The sequence below is a fragment of the Oncorhynchus masou genome, chromosome 17, assembly GCF_036934945.1.
Source record: "Oncorhynchus masou masou isolate Uvic2021 chromosome 17, UVic_Omas_1.1, whole genome shotgun sequence".
NCBI classification, from domain to species: domain Eukaryota; kingdom Metazoa; phylum Chordata; class Actinopteri; order Salmoniformes; family Salmonidae; genus Oncorhynchus; species Oncorhynchus masou.
This window is the reverse complement of record NC_088228.1, coordinates 32,579,332-32,596,592: the sequence shown is the minus strand read 5'-3', so window position 1 is coordinate 32,596,592 and position 17,261 is coordinate 32,579,332. Positions and strand designations below refer to the sequence as shown.

At 42.0% G+C, this 17,261-nt stretch overlaps 1 protein-coding gene across 1 annotated transcript; it reads right to left on the bottom strand.

The window, feature by feature from the left end:
• Positions 1 to 1,361: 1,361 nt before the first annotated feature.
• Positions 1,362 to 16,959, bottom strand: LOC135558871 (phosphotriesterase-related protein). Its single transcript, XM_064993057.1, has 6 exons — positions 16,864 to 16,959; positions 13,592 to 13,824; positions 6,677 to 6,908; positions 6,227 to 6,492; positions 4,809 to 4,949; positions 1,362 to 2,710 (listed from the first exon to the last, which is right to left on the bottom strand). The coding sequence occupies exons 2-6, from the start codon at positions 13,789 to 13,791 to the stop codon at positions 2,500 to 2,502; spliced, it is 1,050 nt and encodes a 349-aa protein (XP_064849129.1). The 5' UTR covers positions 13,792 to 13,824; positions 16,864 to 16,959; the 3' UTR covers positions 1,362 to 2,499.
• Between the last annotated feature and the right edge of the window lie 302 nt (positions 16,960 to 17,261).

Genomic DNA, 17,261 nt, shown 5'->3' with positions numbered 1-17,261 from the left:
TTTAAGGCAGTAAATGAGGCTGAATGAACTGTTTCACTGCCAGACAAGGCTCTCCTGACAGCCAGGTAGTAAGGATTCACTCCATGGTGCTTAAAAGAAAGCTCTGCTGTTGCGACAGCTTTATGTAGGCCCTAACCGTTTCTGGGCACCATTTGTCACCTTTATAGTGCAACTAATGTCTGTTTAGTGTTGTGTTGTGGATTTGCTGGCATGCATCCCCAGAAAATGTGGGAGTTTGCCCCACCAAGATTTACATGCTAAAATCGCCACTGCTAATGTGTATGGGGAAACATGCCCAACAACCAACTCCCACCTAATGCTCTCCCTCTGTGGCTTTATTGATTTTCTCCAGTGATTAATTGGACACAGGGGGAGCTGAGGTGTGGCCAGGTACCAAGAAAACATACTGCCCATGTCCTCTGTGGCCATCCAGAAACGCCATTCTACAAACAGCATGCCTCTTAGTGGATGTTCAAATATGAAATTGCAAAAATCTCTCTCTCTCCTTTTGATGGAAGAGATCACATAATATATGAATTGGAGTACTTTTCCCTCAACATACATCTAATATCAGAGCTATCACCATCTCTCCCTGCTCCCCTCTTCTCTCCAAACACTCATGCACAGGGAATCGCTGTGACCATTTTGAAGATATTGTAGCATGGTTCATCGCGCTCCAGCGACTCCATGTGGAGGGCCGGGTGCCTGCAGGCCGACTTCGGTTGTCAGTTGAACAGTGTTTCCTCCGACACATTGGTGCAACTGGCTTCTGGGTTAAGCTGGCGGGTGTTAAGAAGCACGGTTTGGCGGATCAGAAGTGAACCTTTGAATTAACATTAAAATGGACATTTAGATTTGTGCATAAAATCTCCAAATTTTGCAATGTCCAATACAGAAACTTAGACACATGGAAACAAGGAAGGTGACGTGAGAACGTTTCATCTGTATAAACCAATATTAATGGTTAAACAGGAATGGTGTTAATGCTTCATTGTTGTTCATGGCTTTTGACATTGGGTCAACTAATCAATTCATTTCAATTGGTCTTGTAACACATCTCAGTTCATGTTAGTCTATAGAATAGGAAATAATACTCAGAGGTGATTAAAACTATACTGTATGAAGTAATGTTTGGTGTGTTTCTGTCTGCATCTTACTGCAGTGCTGATCTATTACTAATACTTTATAAGACTACTGCATTAAGTGTAAAAGAGCTATCATTATCATCATACACAGTCCAATTCAACCTTTTCCTGGAAAATGAATTAAGTGCTACTCCACTAAGATTAATTAGGTCTACAGCCAGTATTTGAAATGGAAATGATGCATTATATGGAAGAAAAACATTCCACTAGAGAAAATAAATCAAAACCAATTTTAATGACTTCGGTACAGTATTCATGTAAAAAAAAATCAACAGGTCAGTTCTAATTTTTGCAGAGCATTAAAAATGGTAAGAAAATATTCCTGGGTCACATTTCCCTCTGAATGGCAGACTACCATGATGTTCAATTTGGTGATGTATCAGGAAAAAAAATATATACTCCTACTCCCTAACTTTTTAAATCCTATCACACACTGTCCTAAAGTGACACAATGGTTATGTATTGATTGTGCTGTGATGTCGATGCTCATGTGGTGAAGTCCCTCTGTGATGCCACCTGTTCTCAGAAGGGAAGACCATGTCCTTCAGGATGACCTACCAGCCAACCAGCTCCCTCCCATAGGAACCCATTGGGTGACATCACAACCTACCAGCCAACCAGGTCCCCTCCTATATCCACCCAGTCACAGTGTGACATCATGAAAACTCATCTAACAAGCATAATAATAAAGAAAACTTTTGGTACCCCAATATCTTTTAGCAACAAAAGAATTAATCTAAAACGGGAACAATGTTACTACTTTTCACAAAGAATCTTTGTTAAATGTCATTACTACAAACAAAGCTCTTATGGCTTTCACTAAAACTAGTCAGAACGGAAAGCACCATATTTATGAGTAGAGCACCAGGTGCAGACGATGTGCAGTCCATGTCCTTGAGTTTGTTTGGGGCAGAAACTGTCGCTTTGTCTTGTTAAATGACATTTGGTTTCTGTGTATATTGGCACCACATTTAGATTTAGTCTAAGACTTATTTTCTAGCTGGATGGTTTAATTTATTTGCTTACAGTATTAATAATTAATTACAAACATGAATTGAAGCTTTGATTCAGTCATGGCAAGTAATTGTGTGACAAATACATTTGAATGTTGTTAGTGTTCAATCCAAGGTTTTTTTTCCTTGTTTACCTCTCAATAGAACACTTTGATTCAGTAAATCACAGACAAGTAGCAAGAATAAAAAATGTCAACTTCTGACATCAATTGCATTTGGTAATTTGAAAGTAATAAAACATTTCTAAACACTTTTTTTTTTACTGTTAGTTCAGTAGCTGTTGAAAAGGATAAAGGCCTATGGAGCAGCCTTTATCTTCTGGGTGATCTGATTCTGATCCTTCATTTGAATGTGAGCCAGCGTTTGGGGTTGTCTATGAGGATCTTGTCCACCTGGGTCTGGTTGATCCCTCTCCTCAGCATCTTGGGCACGATGTTCTTCAGTATGTGTGAGTAGCCGTGCCCTCCGTACTTGGTGAGACGGTTCTTGGTGTGGATGTCGTGGGCAATGACAATGTTGTCCTCATATCCCTCCTGGACCAGGAACGCCAAGCTAGAGAGGGTGGGAGACACAGGCACACACACACACACACACACACACACACACACACACACACACACACACACACACACACACACACACACACACACACACACAATGGCGCTGGAGTTGATGGCTGCCGTTTACGGGCTCCTAACCAACTGTGCTATTTTATGATTTTTTTCACATTGTTTGTAACTTATTTTGCATATAACGTTGCTGCTACTGTCTCTTCTGACCGAAAATAACTTTTGAACATCAGAACATCGATTACTCACCTCGAACTTTACAAATATGTTTTTCTTTAATGAGTCTGACATGAAAGATATACTGCTTTCTCAGGAACGGGCCCAAATCACTGTCATTTGAGTGAAGAAAAGACTGAGAAAAAGGGGGGGTGAAGGTTGGGCTGCCGTCTGAGAATTTGTAGGCGAGTGAGTAAACCTCCACTGCCATCCGTTCTATTGGCCAATGTGCAATCATTGGGAAACAAAATGGATGAAATACGATCAAGACTATCCTACCAACGGGACATTAAAAACTCTAATATCTTATGTTTAATCGAGTCGCGGCTGAACGGCGACACGGATAATATAGAGCTGGCAGGATTTTCCCTGCATCGGCAGGACAGAAAAGCTGCGTCTGGTAAGACGAGGGGCAGGGGTGTGTGTCATATTTTGTCAATAACATCTGGTGGGTGATGTCTAATATTAAAGATGTTTCGAGGTATAACTCGCCTGAGGTAGAGTACCTCATGATAAACCGTAGACCACACTATCTACCAACAGAGTTCTCATTTATGTTATTCATTGCTGTCTATTTACCACCACAAACCGATGCTGACACTAAGACAGCACTCAACCAGCTGTATAAGGCCATAAGCAAACAAGAAAATGCTCACCAGGAAGCGGCGCTCCTAGAGGCCGGGGACTTTAATGCAGGCAAACTTAAATCAGTTTTACCTCATTTCCACCAGCATGTGCAACCAGAAAAAAAAAAAACTCCACACAGAAGACGCATACAAAGCTCTCCCCGGCCCTCCATCTGATAAAGTGACCATAAAGTGACCATAATTCTATTCCTTCTTACAAGCAAAAACTAAAGCAGGAAGTACCAGTGACTTGATCAATATGGAAGTGGTCAGATGACGTGGATGCTACACTACAGGACTGTTCTGGTAGCACAGACTGGAAAATGTTCCGGGATTAATCCAATGGCATTGAGGAGTATACCATCAATAAGAGCATCGACGACCTCGTCCCCACAGTGACCATACGTACATATCCCAACCAGAAGCCATGGATTACAGGCAACATCTGCATCGAGCTAAAGGCTAGAGCTGCCACTTTCAAGGAGTGGGACACTAATCCGGACGCTTACAAGAAATCCAGCTATGCCCTCAAACAGGCAAAACGTCAATGCAGGAATAAAATTGAATCCTACTATACCGGCTCTGACGCTCGTAGGATGTGACAGGACTTGTAAACTATTACAGACTACAAAAGGGAAACCCAGCCGCGAGCTGCCCAGTAGCACTCATGTTGGTAGTCATGAAGTGCTTTGAAATGGCTCACATCAATAGCATCATCCCAGATACCCTAGACCCACTCCAATTCGCATACCGCCCCAACAAATCCACAGATGACGCAACCTCAATCGCACTCCACACTGTTCTCCCCCCCCAAGTTTGTTTTTACACTGCTGCTACTCGCTGTTTACTATCTATGCATAGTCACTTGAACCCTACCTACATGTACAAATTACCTCGACTAACCTGTACCCCCGGAAAATTGACTCGGTACCGGTACCCTGTGTATATGGCCGGGTTATTGTTATTTATTGTGTTACTTTTTATAATTTTTTTAAAACTTTAGTTTATTTGGTAAATATTGTCTTAACTCTTTGTTGAACTACATTGTTGGTTAAGGGTATTCGGCGCATGTGACAAATAAAGTTTGATTTGATGCACGCACACACATCAAAAGAGATCCATGGGCGTTATTTAACTTTTTAGGTTTAGTAAAGTATCGTGAAGTAGATACACACAACCAAATTGACCTAGTTTAGCTGCAGTTGTCTAGTAGGTAGTTCGGTAGCAAAGAGCACTCACGCCTTGACTCTCTGGCTGTCACTGGGCATGTCCACCTCCAGGTTATAGGCATAGTTCAGCATCTCTGTTCCAAACAGGTCGTATTCCAGGTAACTCCCCATCTTTGCAAACTCCAGCAGCTCTCCATTGTCAAATATGGTCCTGTGTTAGGAAAACAAACCATGAATAATTTAGTCACTCATCACTGAAGCGATCTTTGAGGCATCAGCAGATTACAATTCTCCACAATACGCCTTAACACATTCCTGAACAATTACAGTGTATTCCGAAGGTATTCAGACCCCTTCACCTTTTCCACATTTTGTTACAGCCTTACTCTAAAATAGATTATTTTTTTATATTTAAAAAAAATCGAATCTACACACAATACCCCAAAATGACAAAGCGAAAACAGGTTTAGAAATGTTCACAAATGTATTAAAAAATAGAAACAGAAATACCTTAGAATTATTCAAACACTTTGCTATGAGACTTTAAATTTAACTCGGGAGCATCTTGTTTCCATTGATCATCCTTGAGATGTTTCTACAACTTCATTAGTATCCACCTGTTGTAAATTAAATTGATTGGACATGATTTGGAAAGACACACACGTCTATATAAGATCCCACAGTTGACAGTTCATGTCAGAGCAAAAACCAAGCCGTGAGATCCAAGGAATTGTCCATAGAGCTCCGAGACAGGATTGTGTCGAGGCACAGGTTTAGGGAAGGATACCAAAACATTTCTGTAGCATTGAAGCTCCCCAAGAATACAGTGCCTCCATCATTCTTAAATGGAATAGGTTTGGAACCACCAAGACTCTCCCTAGAGCTAGCCTCCCAGCCAAACTGAGCAATCGGGGGAGAAGGACCTTGGTCAGGGAGGTGACCAAGAACCCGATGGTCACTGTGACAGAGCTCCCGAGTTCCTCTGTGGAGATGGGAGAACCTTCCAAAACGACACTCCACCAATTAGGCCTTTATGGTAGAGTGGCCAGACGGAAGTCACACCCTAAGCACACAGCCAAGACAACACAGGAGTGGCTTCGGGATAAGAGCTTGAGAGGATCTGCAGAGAAGAATGGGAGAAACTCTCCAAATACAGGTGTGCCAAGCTTGTAGTGTCATAACCAAGAAGGTTCGAGGCTGTAATCGCTGCCAAAGGTGCTTCAACAATGAACTGAGTAAAGAATCTCAATACTTAGGAAAATGTGGTACTTTTGTGTTGTTGCTTTTAATGTAACAAAATGTGGAAAAAGTCAATAGGTCTGAATACTTTCTGAATGCACTGTAGAAGCTTGCTTTATAAGTATAATTGTTCATACTGTATTATAAACCCATGTAGGCCTCTGACCTTTTCCTGACTATATGACTGACCAGGAAAAAAAGTACTGCCACCCCTCTATTCCACTCTGGGCCCTGAATGAAAGCTCTCACCTATCCAGGTGTGACATAACGGTCTTGCTGATGTCACCTCCAGCTTCTTGCAGGAGACGCACTATCTCAGCCGGTGCACCAGGGTTCCGTCCTGGGTGGATGATGACTGGGCAGCCCAGCTCGGTCTGAGCATGTGCAGTGGCCTGCAGCACTTTCTTCTCACTGTCTGTGATTGGCCAGCTGCAGCCGATCTCTCCAATCACACCGCAGCGGATCTCGGTCCCATCCGCCCCGTGGAGAACCTCACTGATGATGATGTCTGTGAGCTGGAGAGAAGTCGAATGTTAGTCAGGGGAAGTAGTGGCAGACAATGGACACAAACTGGCTATAGCTCCCTCAGGTGGGAGACAGCTGACCAAAGCCACTTGGATACATTTGACTGAGAGGAGGCTTCTACAAATGGGCCAGTATACCTTCACACAGACACAAACTACCATAAACCTCCCCCACCTTCTCCACGGTCATCTTCCTTGTGGCCTCAGAGTGGGTGGCGTCCACATAGTACCCCGCCCCTCCTATGATGTGGACGCCCGTATTCTTGGCCAGCTGTTTGAGGCAGGGCAGATCCCGGGCGATACCCTGGGTAGTGTTTTCTACGATGGTACCCCCTCCTGCCTTTCGGTACTCATGCAGCTCTTCCCGCACAGCATTGGTCTCCTGCAGCAGCAGCAGGTTTTCATGGCTGAAGAAAATTGTTACAGGGACACAGAGATTTGTCTATTGGCTTCAGCCTGAACACGTTCTAGACTGCCTGCTGTACAGGTTCTAGATTACCTGCTGGAAAGGTGCTAGACTACCTGCTGTATGGTTCTAGAAATCTGCCTGCTGTACGGGCTATATAGACTACTTGCTGTTAGCGTGCTAGACCACACTGAGCGTACAAAACATTTAAAAAACACCTGCTCCTTCCATGACAGACTGACCAGGTGAATCCAGGTAAAAGCTCCGATCCCTTATCGATGTCACTTGTTCAATCCACTTCAATCAGTGTAGATGAAGGGGAGGAGAAAGGTTTAAGAAGGATTTTTAAACCTTGAGACATGGATTGTGTATGTGTGCCATTCAGAGGGTGAATGGACAAGAGAAAAGACTTAAGTGCCTTTGAACAGGTATGATAGTAGGTGCCAAGCGCACCGGTTTGTGTCAAGAACTGCAATGCTGCCCGGTTTTTCACGCGCAACAGTTTCCTGTGTATATCAAATCAAATGTTATTGGTCACATACACATGGTTAGCAGATGTTATTGCTAGTGTAGCGAAATGCTTGTGCTTGGCACTGTCGGAAGACAGTGCCGCAATATCTAACAAGTAATATCTAACAATTCCACAACCAATACCTAATACACACAAATCTAAGTAAAGGAATGGAATAAGAATATATAAATGTAAATGCACTACTGTTCAAAAGTTTGGGGTCATTTAGAAATGTCCTTGTTTTTGAAAGAAAAGCACATTTGTGTCCATTAAAATAACATCAAATTGATCAGAAATATAGTGTAGACATTGTTAATGTTGTAAATGACTATTGTAGCTGGAAACCCGCAAAACACCAGTCTCAACGTCAACAATGAAGAGGCGACTCTAGGATGCTGGCCTTCTAGGCAGAGTTGCAAAGAAAAAGCCATATCTCAGACAGGCCAATAAAAAGAAAAGATTAAGATGGGCAAAAGAACACACACTGTACAGAGGAACTCTCCCGAGAAGGCCAACATCCTGGAGTCGCCTCTTCACTGTTGATGTTGAGACAGGTGTTTTGCTGGTAATATTTAATGAAGCTGCCAGTTGAGGACTTGTGAGGCGTCTGCTTCTCAAACTAGAAACGCTAATGTACTTGTCCTCATGCTCAGTTGTGCACGGGGCCTCCCACTCCTCTCTCTATTCTGATTAGAGCCAGTTTGCGCTGTTCTGTAACAGGAAGTAGTACACAGCGTTGTACAAGATCTTCAGTTTCTTGGCAATTTCTCGCATGGAATAGCCTTCATTTATTAGAACAAAAATAGACTGACAAGTTTCAGAAGAAAGTTATTTGTTTCTGCTATTTTGAGCCTGTAATGGAACCCACAAAAGCTGATGCTCCAGATACTCAACTAGTCTAAAGAAGGCCAGTTTTATTGCTTCTTTAATCACGACAACAGTTTTCAGCTGTGTTAACATAATTGCAAAAGGGATTTCTAATGATCATTTAGCCTTTTATAAACTTGGATTAGCTAGGAGTGATGGCCTCTGTACGCCTATGTAAATATTCCATTAAAAGTCAGCCATTTCCAGCTACAATAGTCATCTACAACATTAACAATGTCTACACTGTATTTCTGATCAAGTTGATGTTCTTTTAAAATGGACAAAATTAGCTTTTCTTTCAAAAACAAGGACATTTCTAAGTGACTCCAAACGTTTGAACGGTAGTGTATTTCCTCCTTATATTGTACAATCTGTGTGTCGCTTCTTTGGCCTGGGCTATTGTTGTTTTTTAAATTCAAGACCAGATTGATCTCCGTTTGTCAGTCAGAGTAGCCACTCATTTTGGTCATTTGTGTGGTATTATAAAAGCTATATAAAAAAAACTAAACTAAGTACCTATGATTTCTTAATCCAGCCCTGCTCAAAGGTATGCTTTCAGTTTTCAGAATTAGAAGTGTGTGTGCTGGGGATGAAAATGAAGAGAGTAAAATATATCTGCCCCATGTGGGATTAGGGCGGCAGGGGGAGGTAGGTAGTGGTTAGAGCGTTGGGCCCATAACCAAAAGGATGCTAGATCGAATCCCCGAGCTGACAAGGTAAAAATCTGTCATTCTGCCCCTGAACAAGGCAGTTAACCCACTGTTCCTAGGCTGTCATTGTAAATAAGAATTTGTTCTTAACTGACTTGCCTAGTTAACCTTTATTTTTTTATAACTCACAACCATTGAACTATGAGCCAAGTTGTCATGACCACCATTGTCATCTATTTCTTGTTAAGATTATGTAGCTACAAATATAAACGTATAATCCTCAGCCGACATTTTTTCTATTTCGGAAAAGCACGTGTATGAAACGTTGAATTTGGTCATATAAGGAAATATGCCTTACTGCCTTTCGAATTTTGTGAAACTTCAATTGTCTTTTCAAGAAAGCATCATGCAAAATGTATTGGCACACTATACTTACCAAGACCATTGCCAAATAAGGCGTGCTGTCGCCTACTTTTATAGTAAGGCTTGAGGTGGTACCACCCAGCACATCTAGAAGGGAGTGTATTTCATACCGAACCCCTCCCTTGAGATGACGTAGCATCACCTTGCACCTTCTCAAGGTGCCTACACATCATGATGCCAGTGGTAGAGTTGAACCGCTAGGGGCAAAAAGAGCTATATTTATTACTAAAAGACCAAAATCTATCACTTTTGCAACGAACAGTCAAAATGAAGACCAGAATCGACTTGTTTCACTATAACTAAGACATCTGGTTTTCGATTGTTATTTTTTTCTTCGTAAAAGTTACTCTTTAAAAAAGTGTGATTTTGAGATCGAAACCTGAAAAACTGATGAACGGAAACCTGGAAAAACTCATCGGAGAAAACAGAATCGGGCAAAAATAAAACAGATTTTATAGAGCCCTATGACTGAAGTAACTTTCTTTCTAAATGAGAAGATGAGATGTTTCTGAACACTTTAAATTCATCCTGATAATGCCATGGTTAAGAAAAATCATGAATAAATCAAAATCAAATCAAACTTTATTTGCCACATGCGCTGAATACAACAAGAGTAGACTTTACCGTGAAAAGCTTACTTACAAACCATTAACCAGCTGTGCAGTTCAAGAAGAAGACAATATTTACCAAGTAGGCTAAAATAAAAAGTAACACAATAAGAATAACGAGGCTATATACAGAGGGCACCGGTACCGAGTCAGTGTGCGGGGGTACAGACTAGTTGAGGTAATCTGTTCATGTAGGTGGAGGCGAAGTGACTATGCATAGGTAACAAACAAACAGCGAGATGCAGCAGTGTTCAAAAGGGGGGGGGGGTGTCAATGTAAATTGTCCTGTGGCGATTTTTATGAATTGTTCAGCAGCTTAATGGCTTGGGGGTAGAAGCTGTTAAGGCTTTTGGTACTAGACTTTGTGCTCCGGTACCGCATGCCGTGCGGTAGCAGAGAAAACAGTCTATAACCTGGGTGACTGGAGTCTCTGACAATTTTATGGGCTTTCCTCTGACACCGCCTATTATATAGGTTCTGGATGGCAGCAAGCCTGGCCCCAGTGATGTACTGGGCCGTTCGCACTACCCTCTGTAGCGCCTTACGGTCAGATGCCGAGCAGTGGCCATACCAGGCGGTAATGCAACCGGTCAAGGTGCTCTCGATGGTGCAGCTGTAGAACCTTTGAGGATCTGGGGACCCATGCCAAATCTTTTCAGTCTCCTGAGGAGGAAAAAGTGTTGTCGTGCCCGCTTCACGACTGCAAGTTCTCTAACCTCCCTATAGGCAGTCTCATCGTGGTCGGTGATCAGTGTTGTGTCGTCAGCAAACTTAATGATGGCGTTGGAGTCATGTTTGGTCGCACAGTCGTGGGTGAACAGGGAATACAGAAGAGGACTAAGTACACACCCCTGAGGGGCCCCAGTGTTAAGGATCAGCGTGGCAGACCTATTGTTGCCTACTCTTACCACCTGGGGGCGGAACGTCAGGAAGTCCAGGATCTAGTTGCAGAAGGAGGTGTTTAGTCCCAGAGTCCTTAGCTTAGTGATGAGCTTCATGGGCACTATGGTATTGAACGCTGAGCTGTAGTCAATTAACAGCATTCTCAAATAGGTGTTCCTTTTGTCCAGGTGAGAAAGGGAAGTGTGGAACGCGATTGAGATTGCGTCATCATTGGATCTGTTGGGGCGGTATGCGAATTGGAGTGGGTCTAGGGTGTCCGGGAGGATGTTGTTGATTTGAGCCATGACCAGCTTTTCAAAGCACTTCAATGGCTACCGACGTGATTGCCACGAGGCGGTAATCATTTAGGCAGGTTACCTTCGCTTGGGCACAGGGATTATGGTGGTCTGCTTGAAACATGTAGATATTACAGACTCTGTCAGGGAGAGGTTGAAAATGTCAGTGAAAACATGACAGTTGGTCCGCGCATGCTTTGAGTACACATCCTGGTAATACATCTGGCTCAGCGGCTTTGTGAATGTTGACCTGTTTAAAGGTTTTGTTCACGTCGGCTACCGAGAGCGTTATCACACAGCTATGCAGAACAGCTGGTGCTCTCATGCATGCTTCAGTGTTGCTTGCCTCAAAGCGATCATAAAACGGCATTTAGCTCATCTGGTAGGCTCGCGTCACTGGGCAGCTCGCGTCTGGGTTCCCTTTGAAGTCTGTAATAGTTTTCAAGCCCTGCCACATCCGACGAGCGTCAGAGCCGGTGTAGTAGGATTCAATCTTAATCCTGTATTGCCGCTTTGCTTGTTTGATGGTTCGTCGGAGGGCATAGCGGGATTTCTTAAATGCGTTTAGTATCCAGCTCCTTGAAAGCGGCAGCTCTAGCATTTAGCTCTATGCGGATGTTGCCTGTAATCCATGGCTTCTGGTTGGGACATGTACATACAATCACTGTGGGGACTAAGTCGTCGATGCACTTATTGATGAAGCCGATGACTAAGGTGGTGTATTCCTCAATGACATTGGATGAATACCGGAACATATTCCAGTCTGTGCTAGCAAAACAGTCCTGTAGCGTAACATTCGCGTCATCATATAAGTTTTTCCTTGTAAGCTGGCATCAGGAGGATGTAATTATGGTCAGATTTGCCAAATGGAGGGCAGGGGAGAGCTGTGTATGCATCTCTGTGTGTTGAGTAAAGTTGGAATAGGATTTATTTTCCCTGGTTGCACGTCATATGCTGGTAAAAATATGGTAAAACTGATTTAAGTTTGCCTGCATTAAAGTCCCCGGCCACTAGGAGCGCCACTTTTGGGTGAGCATTTTCTTCTTTGCTTATGGCCTTATAGAGTTGTTTGAGAGCGGTCTTAGCGCCAGCTTCGTTTTGTGATGGTATATAGACGGCTATGAATAATACAGATGAGAACTCTCTTAGTAGATAATGTGGTCTGCAGCTTATCATAAGGTACTCTACCTCAGGTGAGCAATACCTCGAGACTTCTTTAATATTAGACATTGCGCACCAGCTGTTATTAACAAAAAGACACACACCCCCACCCCTCGTCTTACCTGAAGTAGCGTCTCTGTTCTGCCAGTGCATGGAAAATCCCGCTAGCTATATGTTGTCCGTATCTTCGTTCAGCCACGTCTTGGTGAAACATAAGATGTCACGTTGGTAGGATAATCTTAATAGTAGGTCATCAATTTCATTTTCTAATGATTGCACGTTAGCAAGAAGAATGAAAGGCATTGGGAGTTTACTCGCTCGCCTTTGGATTCTCAGAAGGATCCCCGATCTGCGTCCCCTCTTCACGCAAAAGGCGTGGATCTGGGCCTGTTCCAGTGAAAGCAGGATATCCTTCTCGTCGGACTCGTTAAAGGAAATAGTTTCTTCCAGTCCGCGGTGAGTAATCACTTTTCTGATGTCCAGAAGTTATTTTCGGTCGTAAGAGACAGTACCAGCAACATTATGTACACAAATAAGTAAAAAAACAAGTTACACAAAACACACAAAAATAAAATAGCACAATTGGTTTGGAGAGTGTAAAACGTCAGCCATGTTCTTCGGCATCATCTTTCACAAAACATGAATAATGAGTGAGACGTCGTTCAGAGGCTACAACAAAACATGCTAACCTCTCACCATTGTCAATAACAGGCAAGGTTAGCATTTTGAGGGGTGGTATAATATTTGTGCCTCTGTAACCTTCTCGCTCATCATTATTCACTCATCATTCATGACTATCCATAATCATGATTGCATCCACATTAATGTAGAAGTGTTCAGAAACATCTATCCTTACTTACAATAGAAGTGACTCCCAAATGGCAGAAGTCATTATTCATCATTCAGTTCCTATTGGGCAAAACATAATCCAAAATACAACCATAACAAACCGCAAATGCATCCAACAAGTTTGTAGAGTCAAACACTTGATGTAGTCATTGTGTGCAAGGAATATGGAACCACATACTAAATGTTTGACTACATTTTTAAACTAAGTGAATTTGTCCAAATAATGATGACTTATTCAAATGGGGAGACAAGAAATTAAAGGACTTCATGCATCTAAACAGTAAAACAGATATGTATGAAAATACCCTCAAATAAAAGCTGACATTATGTACTGTCGCCTAATATAAAACATTCTATCTCAAATCTAAAATGCTGGAGTATAGACCCAAATTAAATAAAAATGTGCACTGTCGAAATACATATGGTGGGGAGTTTACCTGCTGTAAGGGTTCTGCTTCAGCCAGAATAGATTCTTCATCTGGATGGGGGCCTGGGCAACAGTCTCGTCCCCCGGGGCCGGAGAGAAGTAGCAGCACTCAAAGGTCATGGTCAGGTGCTCATGGGTCATGGTTCTACCCAGCTGGTCGGGTTCTATTGGACCCATCACCGTCTGGACCTTACCGCTCAGTGCTGACATGGTGAAATGGTTGGGTCTCTGGGGGTTTTAATCCTGCAGAATATAATATTTTATAATTACTACATTACACATAACTTATTAGTTATGAGATATTCCAGTACTGGAAAAACATTCCTTAGTAAAAAAGATGGTAGTCAGAGTGCAGTATAACTGCATTATGCTGCAAATACTGCATCCAGAATAACAATTTTTTTACTGCAGTAATTTTGCAGAGTAACTGCAGTTATTCTGAAATGACCATGTCCAAAATACCACAGTCGACTGCAGTTACTACACTTCTACAGCAGTTTCAAAACTGCAATCTTTTTTTAAAGGGAAAACTATTTGGTTGACGGATAGTTCCATGGAATACTGGATTGATTGAGACCAGCAGCAAAACACAGAGTTAGAAAGCAACTGGACACACTTATTTCACATGAATAGATATGACTAGACAGGTGCCCACTCAGGCAGGGTTGCCATGTTTGTGGTTTTCCGATAAAATTGGGCTACTTTGAAAACGATGTCGCGGGTGAAAATGTATTGTTCGTGGGTTTCAGGTTTTTGGCCTACTTCTAAATTGCACCGCGGCCGCCATGGCATTTCTCTCTCTTAAAAAATAAATAAATATTTTTTCACTGTGACCTGCTGTTGCTGACTATCTGGCAGTGAGCAGGCTGTTACTGAGTGAGGAGGGGAAGAGCCGGAGGGGTGTGTGCGTTAAGGGGATTGGTTGTTAGAGCGGTGCAGTCACTGAGACAGAGCAGTATGCGCGCACATCGTGACAACTTGTTACCAGTTGTTGGTAGGCTATTTAGATTGGCCATTACGGAGACACCTATTTCATATTCATATTAACGCGCTAAAACTGACATAGCGTCTACAAAGCATTGGAAAACTAGAGCTCTTTAGATAAATTCGTTCAGAGGTGGTTTAAATTAAACCGCATTCTCATGTCGACTTTTCCTTTGGGAAAGCGAAGGTTTTTACGCATGCTCAGTTCTAGGGTCTGGAGCACTGAGCGAGTGGATATTTGAAAGGGTAGTTACGGAACTCCCTCGCGTGAAACTGACATTAAAATGTGTAGAATGATACATTTGCATCTGTTGGCCATCAAATAGGATATTTGTGTATATGCCATTGTTAGCTACTGTAGCCTACCATTTGATACAATAAACATGTTGAAATTAAGATATCACTGGAGTCAATGCAAATCAATGTGCCACTTGTGTAGCCTACCTGGAGCTGGCAAACATATTTAATAAATAACCTATAACTTCAGTTTGCTGTTGTATCCTTGTGTATATATGCAATTAGTAATGGCCATGTTTAGTTAAATAAATTGGAAGTCATCAATGGTGATACATGGTCACAGCTCTGTCCTTAATGTATCATCCTCCACATTTAATGTCAGTTTCATTGTGGACTACGGCATGTTGGCCTATCAGGGCCTATAGGCTACCTGCATCGAGCTCAGCAAACCATGGCAAAGTTGAATTACAATTATAAGATTTTAGTCAGTAGCCTACCCTATTGAAATGACAAGTACATCTTGCAAATAGGATATTTTTTATTTAACTAGGCAAGTCAGTTAAGAACAAATTCTTATTTACAATGACGGCCTACCTAAAGGCCTCCTACGGGGACAGGTGATTAAAAATAAATTAAATCAAAATATAGGACAAAACACACATCATGACAAGAGAGACAACACAACATTACATAAAACAAGACCTAAGACAACATAGCATGGCAGCAACACATGACAACACAGCATTGTAGCAGCACAAAACAGGGTACAAACATTATTGGGCACAGACAACAGCACAAAGGGAAAGAAGGTAGAGACAACACATCACGCAAAGCAGCCACATATGTAAGTAAGAGTGTCCATGATTGAGTCTTGGAATGAAGAGATTGAGATAAAACTGTCCAGTTTGAGTGTTTGTTGCAGCTTGTTCTAGTCGCTAGCTGCAGCAAACTGAAAAGACGAGCGACCCAGGGATGTGTATGCTTTGGGGACCTTAAACAGAACGGGTGTTTTATGTGGAGGATGAGGGCTTGCAGTAGATATCTCAGACAGGGGGAGCGAGGCCTATGAGGGGTTTTATAATGGTTTGTTGTCTTAACATCTGGCACAACAGCACCCTTTGACAGAAAATAGCAAGTTCGTCCAAGTGTTTCTTGACCAGAGGATTTGAGATCCTCTGTCCAACTTAGATCATTCAAACTCTCCTATCATATTTATCTATAGTTATGCACATGCACAAACAGGATTTATTAATAATTATAAACTGGGTGGTTTGAGCCCTGAATGCTGATTGGTTGAAAGTCGTGGTATATCAGACCGTGTAGCACGGGAATGACCAAAAAAGTCCTAAGAACAACTCTTAGCTGTGGTAAATTGGTCATATACCACACCTCCTTGGGTTCATATTGCTTAATCATAGCAGTCAAAACAAGTTAAATCAACATCCATTGATGGAAAATTACCTGGCAAGTAAGGGTGATTTATATTCTCTTGCGACATTCTTAATTAAACTCGCAATAATTATTATTTTGATGAAAAACCAAATGTTGCTTCTTAGCCTGTCGTTAAATGACGTCGACATGTGTTCTTAATTCGCTCAATAACATTATGGAAAAAGGGTGTATTGGATAAATCTGGCAACTCTCTTCCTGTGAAAAAATATTGGGCTAGTTTTCACACCTGGCGGGCAGAATTTAGCTAGACCTGGCAAACCTGCACTGAAGAGCCCTTTAGACCTATGGTTGTATACGAGAGTTCAAGTGCCCCCATTTTAACTCACATGACCTGCTAGCTATAGAATGAATATAATTAAACATTTCCCAGTGTTATTTTCTCACAAAAATAATGCACTCTTGCACCGTTAGTTTTAGATTTTGTATCACGCTTGTGATCTCGAATCATTTAACATGCAATCAACTGGATGTAGTAACTGAGCCTAGCAAATACAGCGGGCTGAAGCATGCAACTGCGATTTCTGCAAATGCAACAGCTTTTCATTTCATTAGTGAAAAATATACATTCATTGTTCATGACACTACGATGTAGCAAAAATTATAGAAGACCTGGAAATCTTTCTTCGATTCAGTAGTCCAAACGTTCTTCTTAACTTGCAAACAAGAGGAAGACCCAGGAAGCAACAAGTTGTGCGATTAGGCAGTCCTAACTATCGCGAGAATTTGACTGATACAAAGTATGCTACTGTAGCCCGACGGAATGTATCGAGGCCATTGGTGACAGTATGTATATTGGCTGTGTTCGGAGAGAACTGAGGATGGATCGACAACATTGTAGTAATGCCACAATACTACCTAACATAATTGACAGAGTGAAAAGAAGGAAGCCTATACAGAATAACAAATATTAAAAAACATGCATCCTATTTGCAACTAGGCAAAATAGTAATACGGCAAAAAAATGTGTCAAAGCAATTCACTTTTTGTCCTGAATACAAAGTGTTATG